Source organism: Arachis ipaensis, chromosome B2 (genome assembly GCF_059453495.1).
Source record: "Arachis ipaensis isolate K30076 ecotype BB chromosome B2, ASM5945349v1, whole genome shotgun sequence".
NCBI lineage: Eukaryota > Viridiplantae > Streptophyta > Magnoliopsida > Fabales > Fabaceae > Arachis > Arachis ipaensis.
Genome location: NC_142437.1, coordinates 116,181,364 through 116,200,467, shown reverse-complemented (window position 1 = coordinate 116,200,467; position 19,104 = coordinate 116,181,364). Strand labels below are relative to the sequence as shown.

The window sequence follows — 19,104 nt, the reverse complement described above, 5'->3', positions numbered from 1 at the left end:
ACTACATATATAAGTCTCTTATCACTATTCCTTCACATAACATCAAATTTAGCACAAAAAATTTATTTTCGAACTGCACATCTTAAACTTACTCAATAGAGCATCATTCTTTTAGAGCAGAACGATTAGATATAATGGCCATGCAATGAGAATCTAATGATCAGGTATGACAAAAAAAAAATCACAACATGCATCATACATTCATACTTCCTCAAATACCATATACCTAATGATAACCTAAATTGAATATTGGAATAGAAAAAGATCTTCACAATTTTAGCAACTATAGACGAAATTGATGACAAATTAGGATGAAACTGTATTAAATGTAAAAAGTGTCAGAAGAAAGCATATATAAAAAAAGAAACAACTACATTTGTGGCACATGTAATCAAATTAAACACCACAATATCCAACAATAAGGTAACTCTATATACTTTTCATAATCTCATCTATCAAATTATTAGTTGTTAGCCCAATACTTATTTTAGGTTCAGAATTCAATTAAAGGTTTTAGATCAAAGTGTTACAACATTTTTTGTACTATTTGATGGCGACGCAAAAAATTTATTGGGCACAACTGCTTTAAATCTAATAACATTTCAGAAAAATAATGACATTGAAGCACCACCCCATCAAGAGATTAAGGAGAAAGAAAACCATACAAATTCAAGACACATCTTTAGAAGAAGAACATACATACAAAGATGGAACCAAATAAGCATCAAATTCAACAATTCATAAAGAACATATCTTCACAAGAACCTACGACAAAAAGAAGAAAGCACCAACTCTAACAACCAACAAAAAAAGGAGGACGAGCGTCACATAAGATGACTAAGTCCATCAACTAAAACAAATGCAAAAATCAAACCACCAAATAAAAATGTTACTTTGTACAACTCCAACATCCAAATCTTTTGTACTACAAATTATTTAAAATAAAATACTTTTTAAATTTAACTTCAATTTATACGTATTTAATTTATTTCTACAAAACATAACAATTTTTAATATTTATTATATACTATCATTAATTTACCGTGCCGCGCATCGCGCGAGTCTCATTCTAGTTTTGTTTTAAATTCAATTAAGTGTATAAAACATCCATGCTGAAGAAACAATGACAGTTTCTCGAGCCGGACTATTGAATTTCTAATAAGAAAGTGCAAATAATGGTGGTGAAGACTGAAAAGACTGCCATTGTTTACACAACCAATCAGGCAAGCAGTAATCCACACACTGCAATCCTAAACCAGTAATAAACAACTACGACTAATTATTTTGGAGAGGAATAGGTTGTCTACCAGGCCATGATTCTATCTTTTTGAAATACTTGGGGGGAACAACTCCATCAAAACCTTCTGTCAAGATCACCTTGTTGTCAGAAATGAAAAGCTTCATACCTTCTGCAATAAGATTGCAAAAGGAATATATCTTTAGTTACTATTAATAACAAACAACTAAGAAGTTCAGCATTTTAAGAATTATGTTTGGAATATTATCATACCCTCCAATGCTTTTCTAACATCTAAAAAGATCAGAACATTTACATCTCGCCTCATACCTGGGAATCAAAATGGAAAACTAGGTAAGAAACAAGGACAAAACTAAGTAAATCAAACTTAACTAGAAATGGTTGAATACAAGGGAATAACTAAAACTAAAGGGATGCTAGATGTAGTTATTCAATAGAAAAGATATCCTCAAGAAATTGAGTAAAATAGTCCAAGCAAGTACTTTAATATCCATAAAAATATCTCATGTTACCCTGATTGCTAAGAGATTTCCATAAAAATATTTACTATCAAAATAATAATTTAGTGACTTATTTTTTTGAGTACATGGAAATTATATTAAACTTTTAAGAAAATTAATCTTACATTATCACTAAATAAATGGCATCATAACCTTAATTAATTTGTTGGTGTAGAAGAGGGGTGAATTGGGAAATCATAGTTAGCAAAATTATGAGTTAGTTGAGGAATGTGTTGAAACCAACTTCTTTGTAGATGAAAGAGTAACTGAAGTTCTTCTTCCTTTGCTTCAGCTTCTCACTTGATGACCAAGGATCCTCAATGTTTCCTCACCAATGGGGATATTGAAGCTAATATATTTGTATATATGAATGTATTTTTCTACAATTAATAAATCCAATACTATAACATGCATTTTACAAATGTATTTCCATCTTAGTTCTATTGTTTTAAACTTAAGTTTTAGCCGGTCACAAAATAATACAAGATTGAAAATTTTAAGACTAAAATTAAGGGTAACATTCCTCAATGTTCTTAATCTTATTATATAGAAATGAAAAATATTGTGGCAATAAATTAAGGGTAACACCCTTTAACGGTATGGTTTCAACTTTCAACACAAATTTAGTTTAAATTGGTCAAATTGTTTGATTAACATATATAATTTAGATTTTTCTTTCTTTTTTTTCTTAACCATTTGGAGGTATACGCCTTACGGTAGTCTATCTGCCTATCTGGATTTTTATTTATTAGCACTTTTAATTTTAGACTCTCATATAATAACTACCTCTAATTGTATATTCGTAAACCAAAATTGCCTAAGCTTATATCAAATATTGTTTGTTATTTACTTACTAATACATCAATACTAAGCCAAATTAAATATTTGGAAGCATTAAGATCTTGATATGCTTGCAAGACCCTCATTTCGTGCTTAATGGGTCGTCGTAGTTTTCAATAATATTTTCCAAAATTGATTTATAGCGAATGGTGGCAATCTTTTTAACCATTCCTTGATTTATAAGGCTCATTAGGTGACCAAGAACACTCATCAAGAAAATGATGGAAGAATCAACGGACATTTATATATGTATACATTCCATCCTCTTGAACTCTATTTTAGTATGACTATATATTTGGCAGAACTTGATTTGCCCGACTTACACGTTCATTCTATGTTCCACTAACGACTTGAGAATTCCATTGTGGAAAGACCAAAGTTCTATGTTCCACTTTGATTGTCGTGGCTTTCAAGTTGTAGAAAATGACACTAATTAGTAGCCTTGTTCCACTTTCCCTGAGGCTTTAAGTTGTGGAATAATAATTGAAGAATACATACCTTGATCATTAATTCATCAAACACCTTGTAACTCCAATGGCTATATCATGCACTTGCATTATTATTTTGATGTTAGTGCCACTTGTCTTTGTTGGCATCACCACCAATGCTGGAACTCACAAATTGTCACCCTTGGATCAAGAAGCCAATGCTATGCTTTCAATTAGTAAAGAGTTGTGGAGTAACCAACATAAGAATGTCTCAAACCGTTGCAACTGGCCCGGAGTCAACTGCAACAAAGCTGGAAGTATAACATTGCTTTCACCTCCAACTCCAAGTAATTTCACCCTCGAGTTCATGACACAACTCTGCTTTTTGAAACTAAACTTTTCAGTGTTTCAAAATCTAGTCCATCTAGATCTCAGTGAAATGGGGTTATGTGAGTTCCCTAAACTAAGTGGTCTCAAGAAGCTACAACATCTCAACCTATCATACAACTATTTAGGAGGTGAGCTTCCTTTTACATTATTGGAAAATCTAACTCAACTTCTTGTGTTGGACATTTCTAACAATTATATTATTAGTGGTACAATTCCACAAGAACTAATCAAACTGGAGAGACTTGTCACGTTGGACTTGAGTGCCAACGCGTTCAGCGAAGGCATTCCATTGATCTTGGGTCAAATGAACAGCCTCACACACATGAAACTTTCCAATAATCTCCTGTATGGGGATCTTCCTTTCACACTGGCAAATCTAACTCAACTTCTTGTGTTGGACCTTTCCCAAAACAAACTTAGTGGCTTCATTCCTCATGAAATAGGGAAATTAACAAATTTATTAACCTTAGACCTGAGTTCAAATTCCCTGTCTGGTCCAATTCCTGAGCAAATTGGGTACTTGAACCGTTTGACAAGTCTCCACCTTCATTCAAATTTGCTTAGTGGTTTCATTCCTCATGAAATAGGAAAATTAACAAATTTATTAATCTTAGACCTGAGGTCAAATTCCCTGTCTGGTCCAATTCCTGAGCAAATTGGGTACTTGAACCGTTTGACAAGTCTCCACCTTGATTCAAATTTGCTTAGTGGTTCCATTCCTCATGAAATAGGGAAATTAACAAATTTATTAACCTTAGACCTGAGTTCAAATTTCTTGTCTGGTCCAATTCCTGAGCAAATCGGGTACTTGACCCGTTTGGAAGTGCTCACCATCGGATCCAACAGGATAGATGGTTGTATCCCCAAAGAAATAGAGCTTTTGTTGCATCTAGAAGGTTTAAATCTTTCTTATAATGCTATTTCTGGTGTTATCCCATCTTCTATCTTTATTCACTCTAGTTATGTGGATCTCAGCCATAACAATTTAAGTGGAAGCATTCCTTCTCAATTTGGAAACCTTTCATATTTAGACGTTCGTTACAATAATCTTTGTATCAAAAATAGAAAGGAACTTGAGTTTGTTATTCCATTCTGTTATCTGGATTACAATTCCTTTCTTGACAACGAATATTATGACTGCGATGGTCATTTAAACGACCATCATAATAAGCATTTTCGCCGATCACTGGTTTTGGTCATAATCGTGGTCTGCGTTACCATTTCATTGGGTTCTGTTGGGATTGGAATATGCATTTTCCGTGCCAGGCATCATGGCAAGCTTGAAAATAAGGCCACAAAAAATGGAGACTTGTTCTCCATTTGGAACTATGATGGCAAAATTGCATTTGAGGACATCATTCAAGCCACAGAGGACTTTGATATCAGATATTGCATTGGAACCGGTGCTTATGGTAGCGTCTACGAAGCGCGACTTCCAAGTGGCAAAACTGTTGCATTGAAGAAGCTTCACAAAACAGAATCAGAAAATCCATCCTATTACAAGAGCTTCTGCAATGAAGTTGAGGTCTTGACAGAGATTCGCCACCGCAACATCATTAGGCTTTATGGCTATTGTTTGCATAACAGATGCATGTTTTTGGTGTACGAATACTTGGAAAGAGGAAGCTTGTTCTGTAACTTGGCCAACGAGATGGAAGCACAAGAGTTGAAGTGGAGCAAGAGGGTGAATATCATCAAAGGGACAGCTTATGCTCTTGCTCACATGCATCATCACTGTCCTTCTCCTATTGTTCATCGAGATGTCAGCAGCAATAATGTTCTGCTGAATTCAGAGTTAGAAGCTTGTGTCTCAGATTTCGGCACAGCAAGACTTCTTGATCCTGATTCATCTAACCAAACTCTTCTAGTTGGCACTTATGGATATATTGCTCCAGGTAATTTCTAATTCTAATTATCCGAATAAATCACTGTCCTCATCATCATTTATGTAACTCTCTATGGTTGTTTTTGTTGTAGAACTGGCATACACCATGAGTGTGACTACAAAATGTGATGTTTATAGTTTCGGAGTGGTGGCATTAGAAACAATGATGGGTCATCACCCAGGAGAATTCATGTCCACTCTGACAAAGCCATCTACTCAACAATTATTGGTGAAAGATGTGTTGGATCCGCGGATTCCACTTCCGAAATCTCGGAAAGATATGCAAGATGTTGTGCATGTTGTAAAGCTAGCATTAGCATGCCTCTCCTCTGACCCAAAATCCAGACCATCAATGCAGGATGTGGCTAATGAGCTTTCAGCTTCCAAGGCTTCAATGAATTCTTCTTTTTTTGATGTCTCAATCTACCAATTGATGCATTAGCATGTCATATGATTGTATTTTAGTAGCATATATACGCAGCATTGCAAGTTGTATGTTTTAGTGAGTCACAAAATAATGCAACACTTGAACTTTTGGGCATATAACTAAATATGACATCCCTCAATGTTCTAATCTACAGGTTGAGCAGTATCGTTTCAATTTAGTTTATATTGGTCAAATTGTTTGATTTATATTATTTCAAAAGCTAAGCAAATTTCTTTTGTTTTTTATTATTACTATCGTGAGGTATTTTGCAATCCTATTTGGAAATTTTCTTGACTAACTAACTAGTTTTTGACCCGTTGACCCAACTTAAAAGAGCCGAAAGAGTTCAACAATTGAGAGAGCCTCAACATTCCCCCCAACGTATAACTTAATTGAATTTCCTTAGTTTTACAAAACAAAAATATTTTCTATTATGGAAAGCATTATTTAAAGTCATATTAACCCTTTTTAGTTCTATAGTATTATATAATATGTAATTACCTCTAATTACATTCGTACACCAAAACTATCTTCGCTCTTGTACAAATATTCCTTCTTATTTATTTAATAATATAATATAAAAATACTAAGTCAAACTAAATATTTGGAGCATTAAAACGTCGTTTAAAAAAATATAATATAGAACATCATTATTTAGATGCAACTTACATAGCTTCACTAGACGTACACTGAGGTTAAGATCTTGAACTCCTTCCTTGGGAGACCACATTTCGTGCTTAATGGGTCGTCAATCGTCATAGTTTTCAACAATATTTTCCAAAATGATATATAGTGAAAGATGATGATAGTTAACCATTCATTATACCTTATTAGGTGACCAAGAACTCTTCAAGAAAATGATGGAAGGATAATAGTTAACCATTCATTACAAGCCTTTATATTTTTCAATATATTCTTAGACTTCTAACTTTTTAATATTATGCCACGTTAATTTAAATAATTAATGGACATAATTTATTTATTATTTATTTAATTGAATTATTTTTTAATTATTTTTTTTATTTTTTATGTGTCTCATTATTATAACTTAAATTTTTTTTTATTTTCCTTCTCACTTTTATAATATTTATTTTCTTCAAGTTACTCTATAATTTTTATATTCTCTTACTCCTTACTTTTATAAAAAATAATGTTATATGCCTTCAATGCTAATATTATTTCTCTTTAATATGCATAAACATAATTTATTTTCTTCTTTTCTATTCACTCATTCTTATGTTTATTATATAAAATTATAACTTAAAATTCTTCTTCATTTTCCTTCTCACTCTTATAACATTTTTTTAGGTTACTATATATTTTTCATATTCTCTTACTTTTTATTTTTATATAGGATTCTATATGGTTTCAATGTTAATGTTATTTTTTTTTAATAGACATAAATTGAGTAATAAACATAATTCATCATCTTCTTTCATACTCACTCTTTCTTATGTTTATTATATAAATCAATATTCACTTCACACATCTTTTTTATCTCCTTTTTTCACATAATATCATGCCTCTTATTATTTTTTTCTCTATTCTTACTAATATTTTACACGAGTATTTGAAGAATTTGGTTGATGACTACAACTCTTTTTTTTTAATTTGCTAAATATGTGTATTAGGTGATAAATTTCTAAAATACTAGACTTTTATAATTTCTTTTTAGTTTTTTCATTTTTAGTTTAATTGTATTCATTTGATAAATTACTAAAACACTAGACTTTTACAATTTCTTTTTAGTTTTTTCATTTTTGGTTTGATTGCGTTCATTAATTATATCGTTCATATATCATTCTTTTTTTGTTTTTAACAATTTATATTTTCTATATTATTTAGTTGTAATATTGTTGAAAATACATGGTATTATCGCAAGTCATAAAAAATAAAATTAGAACATTTAATATTAATTTCAACTATATATCATGTCCTTTATAATTTTATTATAGTTTTTTATTTTTGGTCTAATTATATTCATTAGTTATATCATCTATATATCGTTTTTTTTTTCTTTTCAATAATTTATATTTTTTAATATCATTTAATTATAATATTTATGAAAATACATCATATTATTGTGAAACATGAAAAACAAAATAAAAAAATTGAATGTTAATTTTAACTATTAAAACATTATACTCAAACTTGTATTTTATCTAATAATTTTATATTTGTACTATAGTATTTAAATATAATCTAAAAAACAAAACTGACTGTTTAAAAATAAAAATAATAATAATATAAAATTAAATAAATAAATTTAAATTAAATATTTTTGTAATTTCATTTAAAGTCCAATTTATATATACATTTTTTAATTTTATAATAATTAAATTTTAAATTAATTTATATATTTTATAAAATGTATATCCATTTTATTCCCGGGAATGCCTGAGTCTAAAGCTAGTATTAATTATTAGTCATTCTCTTAAGTGGTTGCGAAGGAACCTAGCAACTTCTCCAACCATATTTTCTATATGTGTCACATTCTCACCGTTTCTTTCAATCAACTAATACAAGTTTAATAACCAACTTGGGTTGGTCGAGTGGTCAGCTCACTCGTCCGCTCTTGTGCATACAGCAACTCATTGGCCAGCGGCAGACCCTTAAATGGAGCTTAGATGTCTTTAACCTGTCGGGTTGGGGAATACCGTTTGGGTAAACCAAAAAAAAAAAAAACTAATACAAGTTTAACGACAAATAATGAAATGGTACACACATGTCATCTTTTCTTATCTTTTAGACATATTCGGGACGAAAACAATTCCTGAAACCCACTTACAGCATGGCACTTACAAAAATATACTCCAAATCTTACAAATTCAGCAATAGACACTTTTATTCATCAAAAACAATATTCGAGTATACTTTGATATTTACGCTCTTTTACATGTACTTCTGTCCACTCCAAACTCTTTCATATATATTTTTGTTCATTTACTCCTTATTATATATGTGCAACAACAATTAAGAGAATAGAGTGAAATTTAGATACACACATGACAAACTCAGGTTGCATTTTACTTGCATTAATGAAGCTTATCTTTGTTGACACTTTGTTTGCCTTAGTCCTCCTAAGTCCTAACCGTTATGAGTGCCAACACCATGGTGGCAGCATCAAATTCCTCGAACGAGGAACAAAAGGCCTTGCTCCATAGTGGGTGGACAGAAGGTCGCGACATCTCAAAACATTGTAACTGGACTGGTATTGTGTGCAATGACGCTGGAAGTGTCATAGAGATTTCAACAAGGCTTTATTTTTTTATCCCTCCATCTGAATTGAGGAACTTCAATTTTACTGCATTCCCCAATTTGATCCGTCTAGAACTTACTGGTTTGGAACTCAAGGGAACCATTCCCAGTGAAATAAGCACTCTTACAAAGCTTATGTATCTTGATCTCTCTTCTAACTATCTTGAAGGTGAGTTGCCTACTTCAATTTCAAATCTCACTCAACTTAAGTTAATTAATGTTGCTAGCAATTTTCTTAGAGGTGTTATTCCTTCCACTTTTGGCCAGTTGAAGTGTTTGGCTCAACTTTCTCTTCACTCAAACAATCTTGAAGGCCACATTCCCGAAAGGCTAGGGTACTTAAAGCATTTAGAGCAGTTAACTCTGTCAAATAACTCACTGAATTGTTCAATCCCTTCTACCTTTTGACAACTTGAGGATTTGGAATCTTTGTCCCTTGATTCAAACCATATTGAAGGTCCCATCCCTGTAGAATTTGAGAACCTGTTCCATTTGAAAGCTTTAGACCTTTCCAATAACAATATTTCTGGTGTTATACCATCTGGGATTGGACAACTCTCTAGGCTTTCAACTTTAGATATTTCCAACAATAGCCTTAAGGGACCAATTCCATTTGGTATTCTAAATCATTGCAGTTATGTGCAGCTAAGTAACAACCTTTTAAGTGGACATATTCCTTCTCAAATTGGCAATCTTTCTTACCTAGACCTCAGTAATAATAGCCTCTCAGGAAGCATACCAGAGGGACTCCATTCCGTTCCATATCTCAATATATCTTACAATTCCTTTGTTCCAGATACACACTTTTGTGGTTTTCCAAGTGAAGCACTGATTGGTAATAAGCAGTCACCCTCTTGCTCTTCTCCATATAGTACCATAGCACTAGTTTCCCTTGCTGCCTTGAATTACCTCTTCATTACAACAGTGTTCATATGGCTTGGAATCAGTGTCTTCTGTCCCCTCCAAAGAGAGTACGGATTTGAGGAAAGAAGCAAGAATGGGGATATCTTCTCAATTTGGAACTATGATGGTAAAATTGCATTTAAAGACATAATCAAAGCCACAGAAGACTTTGATATAAGGTATTGCATTGGAACAGGTGCTTATGGAAGTGTCTACAAAGCACAGCTTCCTAGTGGCAGAAATGTTGCACTAAAGAAACTTCACAATACAGAGTCTGAAAATCCATCATTTTACAAGAGTTTTAGCAATGAGGTCAAGGTCTTGACAGAAATTCGCCACCGCAACATCATTAGGCTTTATGGTTTTTGTTTGCACAACAGCTGTATGTTTTTGATGTATGAGTATATGGAAAAGGGAAGCTTGTTCTATAACCTAGCCATTGATGAAGAAGCTCAAGAGTTGAATTGGAGTAAGAGAGTAAACATTATCAATGGGACTGCATTTGCTCTCACTCATATGCACCATCATTGCACTCCACCCATTGTCCATCGAGATGTAACTAGTACCAATGTTTTGTTGACTTCAAATTTAGAAGCTTGTCTATTAGATTTTGGTACAGCTAAACTACTTTCTTCTGATTCATCTAATCAAACTCTATTAGCTGGCACTCCCGGATACGTTGCTCCAGGTAAAAGGTAGTTTTATTCTCTTATTTATTTATTATTGAAATATCATTAGTAACCTATTTAATGTTTGGATATATTGTAGAACTGGCTTACAGCATCAACGTGACAACAAAATGTGATGTTTATAGCTTTGGAGTGGTGACTTTGGAAACAATAATGGGAGAACATCCTAAGGAACTACTTTCCAATATGTCAAAACCATCTCCAAAGATCATGATCAAAGATGTATTGGATTCACGTATCCCATTGCCCTTTCTTCGAAAAGACATGCGGGATATTGTACTTGTTCTAACATTAACATTGGCATGCTTGCATCCCAACCCAAAATCAAGACCTTCAATACAGGACATAGCTAATGAGCTTTTGTTTTCAAAGTCGCCATTGCTTTGGCATTTTGATGGTATTTCAATTCACCAACTTGTGAATCAAGAAATATACGCAATAGGTAAAAATTAGGAGGTTTTTTAATCATATTTTCTTATGTGATTGCCCTAATTTTATGTATGAAAGCCATCTTCTGTTTTGTTTTCAACTTCCAGTTCAAAATTTTTTTTAATGTATTTCTCGCCTTGTATTATCACTTATAGCATTCCCTTTCAAATTATGCAGTTTGCTCACTCAAATAACTAAATCTTAATGGTAACCAATATCATGTAGGGATTTCAAATAGAAAATTTATGGATCATCAACCTACCTGAAATCATACATTACATTTTTTTTTGGGTCTAATATATAGAACATGCAAAAAACTTGAAACTTCGGAAAAACTTTATTAACAATTCATAGGATAAGTTAGACTTAACCATTTCAAGTCCAGAGTCCTAACCATTTTGTTTTAAATTTAACAAGTGTATAAAACATCCATGCTGAAGAAACAATGACAGTTTCTCAAGCCGGACTAATTGAATTTCTAATAAGAAAGTCCAAATAACGGTGGTAAAGACTGAAAAAACTGCCATTGTTTACACAACCAATCAGGCAAGCAGTAATCCACACACTGTAATCCTAAACCAGCAATAAACAACTACAACAAATTATTTTGGAGAGGAATAGGTTGTCTACCGGGCCAAGATTCTATCTTTTGGAAATACTTGGGGGGTACAACTCCATCAAAACCTTCTGTCAAGATAACCTTGTTGTCAGAAATGAAAAGCTTCATACCTTCTGCAATAAGATTGCAAAAGGAATATATGTTTAGTTACTATCATCAACAAACTACTAAGAAGTTCAGCATTTCAAGAATTTTGATTGGAATATTATCATACCCTCCAATGCTTTTCTAACATCTAAAAAGATCAGAACATTTACATCTCGCCTCATACCTGGGCAAAATAGAAAACTAGGTAAGAAATCAAGGACAAAAACCAAGTAATCAAACTTAACTAGAAATGGTTGCATACAAGGGAATAACTAAAACTAAAGGGATGCTAGATGTAGTTATTCGATAGAAAAGATATCCTCAAGAAATTGAGTAAAATAGTCCAAGCAAGTACTTTAATATCCATAAAAATATCTCATGTTACACTGATTGCTAAGAAGAGATTTCCAATCAATTGCCACCACCACACCCACCAAATGATAAAGGGTAAATAAATGCTTAAAAATGCAAACCATTATTAGTTATGGTACTTATGAGGGCAATATTGAATGGCATAATTGCATTATTGATTTACTAATAAAGAAGTGAAGTTTACAGGCATTTTGTTCCAAGTAACCAGTTTATTCAGACTTTGGATCATTGACTAATTATTATTTGAATTACTTTCATATTAACATGTTTCAAATTCGAAAGTTAAAATAATTAAGTGGTTAATGACAATAGACAAGACATCAGTATTCCTTTGCTACTGTATAACATAACTGCCAGCCTTAATACTGCAGAAGGAAAATGACCATGCCTAAACAAATAGGGGGAAAAAAAATCTAAATGCATTTTTGATAGCTAATCACATTACCACTTATTATTTCTCCATCTGTTGGCAAACCACAAGAGAAATGAACATGCAATCTCTTCATGCGCTTGAGGCCGGATTCTAGAATTGAATCCAAGTTTTTTCTGTAGGTTCCGTGCACACAAACTGCATATGGTAGCAAAATCAAGAAAAAACAAAAAATAGAAAGTGGGGGTGAAGAAAAATAACCATTTGGAGAATATGACTCGCAAGGACAGCAAAGTTAACAGAAATACAGCTCCATTGATTATTCACCTGGAACTTCTTCAGCTGAAAGGATTGGTTTCAACAAGCTTTCAGTTTCAACAGTCTGCAGATCAAAAGTCAATCATGTATTTTAGTTACTCCACAAACAATCAATTAAACATAAAATGACATGAGAACATATATTCATTTCAGAGTACAGATCCAGTTACTTAAGGTTTGAAGGTTTTCTTAAAAAACTTCAAAAGCAATTTAAATGTCTCAACATTCAACTAAAACAGAATAGTTTACCGTTATTGTATGGCCTTGGTTAGCTCGTATAAGTAGCTCCCCATCCTCTTCTATAAGGCTGAAGCGTTGCTTATTATCCTTTCGAACGGCCTGAGAATAAGCATGAGATCATTTAGAATAAAAGGTCTTCAGTTAATACTTAATTCATATGAAAATGGAATACATTAAAATCTTAACTTCAGTGACTAAATAAACACAAATAAATACAGTTTACAGAAAAAAAAAAGTCGTTGTAAATACAATAACAATTCATAAAAAAAGATAAGCCACAGATATTATGTAGCAGTAAGTAAAGAATTAAGAGTGGGATACACTTGACCAGCTACAATCAACATGTCAATCCTATCCGATTCATTCAACTATTGATTTATACTGTTGTTAGTTGCAGAAGGGATGGATCAAGAAATTCCGAAAACCATATTCTGACTGCTTTTACAAGATCAAACTAGTATGACTCTGCAACAAAAGATTTAGAAAAGGAAATTCTATGCAGAAGATACAGGAATAAAAAGCTAAATAGAATAACAAGTTGAAAATGCCAATAGTCACAATACAATACAATGTAATTATCTTGTATGCTAAACAACAATAGAAGTGGTACCGGAGTTTTTGTCTTGTATCTATAATGTGACTATTTTCTATTTTGCTATTTTCCCCAAGCCAAATAAATGCTTCTCCAAAATGCAACACAATAATCCAAATTACAATAGAAATGGCAATGATAACAAAGAACAAACAAGAAATAAAAAAATATATGAATAATTAAACTGACCTCCCTAACATCATCAACATTGTGGGATCTTAATGGAATATTAGCAAATGTCTTCATATTCAGCTTTAGCAGATCATTAACTTTGACATAACCATCACTTCGCATATCTAAGTTCAATTCAGATGCCATATGACGCAAAATCCTCGTCCTGCAGGTATTACCAGAGAAACATACAAAAATCACTAACTTTGACCTTAGAAAGAAAAAGGGTGATATATAATATTAGTACATTGCATAAACCATACGTACTAATTTCCTATGAGCAGTTGCTCTACACAAGATAGTTTACACTTTATAAAATAGTTCATTTTATTAGAAAGACAAACAAAGTACATAAAATTTTCTCCGAAACTTGTTTTGATGGACTACAATTACAAGAAATCAAGAACTATCCCAGAAAAACAAAAATTGAGAGAAAATAATGAGCAAAGAGCAAATTAGTGCTTACAGGAGCCTACCAAGAGCATCAATTTTATCCTTCCCGGAGCTGCCACCACCACCACGGCCACTGCCACGTCCTCTTGTTCTTTCCCTGTCGTTCCTCATATCAAAAGAACTTCCTCTTCCACCACTGCCACTCAAAACCCCAAAAATGGCATCAGTTAAAAGCATAAAACTTTCTGCTTCATTCACTAGAAAAACCTACCATTATCATACAAAAGTAAAAGGAAGAGGAATTAAAAAACAACAAAGAAGCAAAAATTGGGAAATTTGAGCTAAACGCAATGATTCTGAGCAAGCTTCAACAGCAAGACGAAAAAGAAACGAATTTTAATTCGATAATAGCTATAAAGAAGGATAATTGTTTGTTGGAGAGAGAGAGAGAGAGAGAGAGAGAGAACCTGGAAGAGGAGTGAGCGTAGGAGGAGAAGGAAGAGGTATTGGGGTTTCTGTTTTTGTTGTTCATTGTTGGAGGAAAGTAAGAGGAGGAAGACGGAGAGAATAAGAGAGGAGACGGTGAGGTAACGGTAACGGTAATGGAAACGGAAGCGGTGAGACGTGGAAGTAAGAAGCGGCAGTGGCGCAAAACAAGGATAGTGCTGTCGCTCACCGAAGCAAACATGGATGGATATTTAATTGATGCAGCAGAAACAAAACGAAGAGCGATATAGGAATATGAGCTGAGCTGAGCGGAACTGAGCCGAGCCGAGCTGGCTTCTCAAATTGCCAAAAATGAACTATAAATGGAGCGCTGACATTCGTTTAAACTTTAAACAAAACCACTTTTGGACCAAAATTTTAAACATAACCTGATTCCATATTTCGATTCCATTCTGCTCTCAAAGACTCAAACCATAATGGCAAAGTCATCATATTAACTCACTATAAAAACCCCACTCTTTTAACAAAATGTTAGAAATCAGTCAAATCCAAGGTTCGGAAAACCGGACCGGTCATCAAACCGCTCTAACTACTGGTTCACTGATCCAACCAGTCTAACCAGTGATTCAACCGAAAAAACCGTTTTAAAATAAAATAATAAAATTATAAATAAACATCCTAAAATATAATTATAGTATAATATTATAGTATAATATAAATATTAAAATAGTTTTCAAATTTAAAAAACTACATTTAATATCATCAATCAAATTCATATAATCTTATTAATATACAAACTCAAGTTAAATAGTATAAAGAAATATCAAATATTAAATGTCAACATAAAGAGTTATCAATCATCAAAACCTCAAGATGTCTTCTGAGGCATCAATGTCTCCTCATCCAGCCCCTCCAATTTTTTCAGCTAAAGCCATAACAAAAGGAATGGTACGAGAAAATGAGGTAGTTAATAGATCATCAAATGAGAAGCTTTTTGTTATTGCAAAGTGAAGATGAACATGCCAATGTAGAAGAATAAGTACACAGCTAAATTCCTATGCTGAATAAGAAGAATAAGTACACAACCAAATTGATAGAATCATAAAACTAAAATGAATAATATATAAATTAATTAATGGTTTTTGATTCCTCTGACTCTGAGGATGCAATGTAGTTTCTCTTTCATTCCATGAAGCTAAGAAGGAATAACATTCTGATCACTAAACAACTAGACTAGAATGTTCCATTAGCAAGAAAACATAGATAGAAACAGAATAAGATTACCCCAGATAACAAAATCAGTTTTTTTCATCAACTTTGTGTGGAATCAAAAGAGAATCATGCAGAAGTATACAAGTTACACACCAGAAATAGTGAAAAGCAGCATAAGCAGTTTGAAGTAGGAGGAATTTTCAAATTCAAAAAGAATGAAAACCAGATAACCCCAATCATAAACACCATTATCAAATTAAATAAAAAATCAACCAAAAATAACCTTGCAAATCAAAAACTCAATCTCTTGAACTCAATAATTACATCAGTTATTCAACTAAATAATTACAGAAGTTAAGAACAATTAAAAATGAAAAAAGATTCAACAGTTTTCAACCCAATTTTAATAAAGCTCATCACAATGATTAACAACAACAAAAAGTACTGAAGCAACAGTGAATCAGTAACACGCAGTGCAAATTTAAAATTTAAAAGTTATCGATTTAAAATTTATCATCAAATACAATCAGTGAGCAAAACCAATCAACCAAGCACTGACTGAGTATTCTGTTCTGATTCTGTGACTGGGAAGCAACAAATTCGGCAACAAATTCAAGTTACAGCAACAAATTTAACAAATCCAAGTAAAGTCCCGATTTACAGCAACATTTAGATTAGCAACAAGGCAAATTTGATTAGCAATTCAGCAACATGCAAGAATACAGGGAGAAGGGAAATCTGAAAAGAAAGAACAGGGAAGCGATGGTGCTGGGACTCACCAACGGTCGACGGCGAGTCGGCGACCACCCCACGGAAGGCGAAGAAGCAAGAGACAACCCCACGAGTTGCTTCTGCCGCCGGCGACGAGACAGACGAACCACGAGATGCCAGTGACTGAGACGAGACTCGAGTGAGACTGGGAGGCAGAATCGAGCAGCAACCAACACGCACAGCTCGAGCACTCACTGGCGGAGGGAGGCGCGAGCAGCCGAGCACAGAGGAGAACGGCGAGATGCGAGCACCCGACGTGGAGGATCCGGCGAGAGGCCCGAGAGCACGAAGACGGAAGTTCTTGAGTGCGATGGACGGAGGCAGCAGTCTCTCACTCCGACAGACGGCGACAACTATTGGTGGAGACTAGGTTTGCTTTCTTTGGTGGAGGCTAGGGTTTGCTGAAGGAAGGAGTTGGAGAAGGGGGAATGGGAGATAACGCGTGCAAGTTTTTCTCTTTTAAGGAAGGAAACGAGGTCGTTTTATGTAAACCGGCCGGGTTCCGGTCCGGTCCGACCTACCGGTAACCGGCCGATTCATCGGTTCTTGAACGGTTTTTAATTTTGCGGTTTTGCATGCTGGACCGGACCGTTTTTTCTACCGGTTTCCCGGTTTAACCGGTTCGACCGGCCGGTAGGTCCGGTTTTCAGAACATTGGTCAAATCACATCACAGATTCACAATTCTCTCAAGAAGCAATACCAAAGTGAAAAGTAAACGTTTAAAGAGATTACAAAAAGCATGCAAATAGATCACAAAAGCAGCAAGCAAGCAATGCAATCCCGAAGTCTTTCATCCATCGAAGGAAAATATAAAAAAAAAAAGGAAAAACTTTCCTGGAGGACGAGGAAGAAGCAGTGATTACAGTCGGCAGTGAGCACTGCGCGGCGGAGGGAAGGAGTCAGCAGCAGGCCAGCAGCAAGAAACTCAGCCAGCGGCGAGAGAAGGAGTAAGCGGCGGCGACAGGGAGCAATGACGGTGGAGACGAAAACGCAGCAACAACGAGGAGGATTCACGGCAGAGTGAGCGATGAGCCAATGAGGAAGAAGAGTACCGGACGACGGCGAGCGACGGCGGGCCAGCGGACCTCACTCAGGCGCAGCTCTGTTTCAGTCGTGTACACAGCGCAGTTCTTGTCAAATTGGGAATTAATTAAATGAAGTCAGCACTCAGTAATGTATAATTAAACCATGTCGGGTCATTATTTGGGTTGGGTAAATCTTTTTTTTTGTTGGATACGGGTTATTGGGTTTATGGGTTAATCTGTGCGAGTCCGACTAGCTATTGGGTTGGGTTAAACTGCAATTTGAAACTCTTGCATGTTACCAAAAAAAAAAAAAAAAACTCTTGCATATTTTTTAAGAAAAAGCGAAAAATAAAAAAAAGAAGACAGGCTGTCCCTGCAATTTTTTTTAAATAAATAAAATAAATATTTTATTTATGGATATAACTAATTTGGAGTATTTTTATCCATTTGTATCGCATTACTTATCTAATTATCTTATTTACAGTGTAAACGAAATAAATGAGTATATATCTCATTTACAGATACGTATTCATTGTTCTCTCCCATGTATCACATTTGCATTTACAGTATAAACGAGATATACACACACTTATTTCGTTTATACTGTAAATAAGATGTAGGAGACGTTCGTACTGTAAATGAAATAAAGTTCGACAAATTTCGAGCAACTATAAAAGAATTTGCAACCATTTATATTTTTCACAAACATTTCACTTCTTCTTCTCCTCTGTTTTTCTTCCAAAAATTAAGTAAAAATGTCTAGTGGTAGTGAATATGTGGTTGTAAGTGTGTATCCCAATTGTCATATGAAAAACAGTGACACTGGAGTTATATTTGAGTGTGATAATCCTATTATTTTACGTACTCAAAGAGTAAATTCTTTATCTGAACTAAAGAGTTTAATATTGACTCACTTCGGTGTTAATGGGACAAAAGAGGTTGGAAGAGTTGAGTATAGGTTGCTAGTACCGATAAAAATAGAATTTTTCGGTTTTGTCTATTTTGCCTCTATGGCGATGAGTATGTGCGCCTCATGTTTGATATCCACAGGAGAATCATGCCAGAACAAATTATGGAATTTTCTGCGGAGATTGGTGGTGGTAGTGGTGGTGGATCTGACCACTCAAATTTTGTCTAAGATGACTCACCTCTTGCACCACCGCCGCTTTACTGTGCTAGTCCAGCGGTAGACATAGACGTGGACGGTGAGAAGTCCGATGAGGAGTATATTACCGATAGCAATAATAGTGATTCTTCTTCTGATGATGATGATGAGGAGGAGGAGGAGGAGGAGTTTGTACCAAAGACTCCGGTCGGCTCTTCAGTTTGGTATCTTTTGCATGCCCCGGAACCAATTCCGGCCTTATTGGCTGTACCCAGTTACTATCATACATTGGATCTGGACGCGGTGTACAAGGAAACCCCATTTTTCAATATGGGTAAGGACGATTATAACATAGACAGTGGTGTGGAGTTTCG

The 19,104-nt window shown here is 34.1% G+C and overlaps 2 protein-coding genes, 1 long non-coding RNA gene and 1 pseudogene across 6 annotated transcripts; 2 read left to right on the top strand and 2 right to left on the bottom strand.

The window, feature by feature from the left end:
• Positions 1–1,110: 1,110 nt before the first annotated feature.
• LOC148575330 (uncharacterized) lies at positions 1,111–1,568 on the bottom strand. Its single transcript, XR_015904910.1, has 2 exons — positions 1,511–1,568; positions 1,111–1,409 (listed from the first exon to the last, which is right to left on the bottom strand). It is a non-coding gene; the product is annotated as an uncharacterized LOC148575330 (long non-coding RNA).
• A 1,389-nt stretch (positions 1,569–2,957) lies between these two features.
• Positions 2,958–5,970, top strand: LOC107627810 (uncharacterized). Its single transcript, XM_088503924.1, has 2 exons — positions 2,958–5,311; positions 5,394–5,970. The coding sequence occupies exons 1-2, from the start codon at positions 3,133–3,135 to the stop codon at positions 5,741–5,743; spliced, it is 2,529 nt and encodes an 842-aa protein (XP_088360050.1). The 5' UTR covers positions 2,958–3,132; the 3' UTR covers positions 5,744–5,970.
• Positions 5,971–8,654: 2,684 nt separating this feature from the next.
• On the top strand, positions 8,655–11,137 carry LOC107627809 (uncharacterized; annotated as a pseudogene). The gene is made up of 2 exons (XR_015904908.1): positions 8,655–10,577; positions 10,658–11,137. The product of XR_015904908.1 is annotated as an uncharacterized LOC107627809 (transcript).
• Positions 11,138–11,308: 171 nt separating this feature from the next.
• Positions 11,309–17,728, bottom strand: LOC107625947 (uncharacterized). 3 transcript variants are annotated; one of them, XM_088503925.1, is made up of 10 exons: positions 16,608–17,728; positions 15,484–15,541; positions 14,637–14,972; positions 14,243–14,365; positions 13,795–13,942; positions 13,023–13,112; positions 12,783–12,837; positions 12,531–12,653; positions 11,841–11,897; positions 11,309–11,739 (listed from the first exon to the last, which is right to left on the bottom strand). In XM_088503925.1, exons 3-10 carry the CDS (start codon positions 14,855–14,857, stop codon positions 11,600–11,602), a joined length of 957 nt encoding a protein of 318 aa, XP_088360051.1. In that variant the 5' UTR covers positions 14,858–14,972; positions 15,484–15,541; positions 16,608–17,728; the 3' UTR covers positions 11,309–11,599. The 3 variants fall into 3 exon arrangements, with proteins under 3 accessions (XP_088360051.1, XP_088360052.1, XP_088360053.1); XM_088503926.1 differs by having other exon boundaries at positions 14,637–14,949; XM_088503927.1 differs by having other exon boundaries at positions 14,637–14,834.
• Between the last annotated feature and the right edge of the window lie 1,376 nt (positions 17,729–19,104).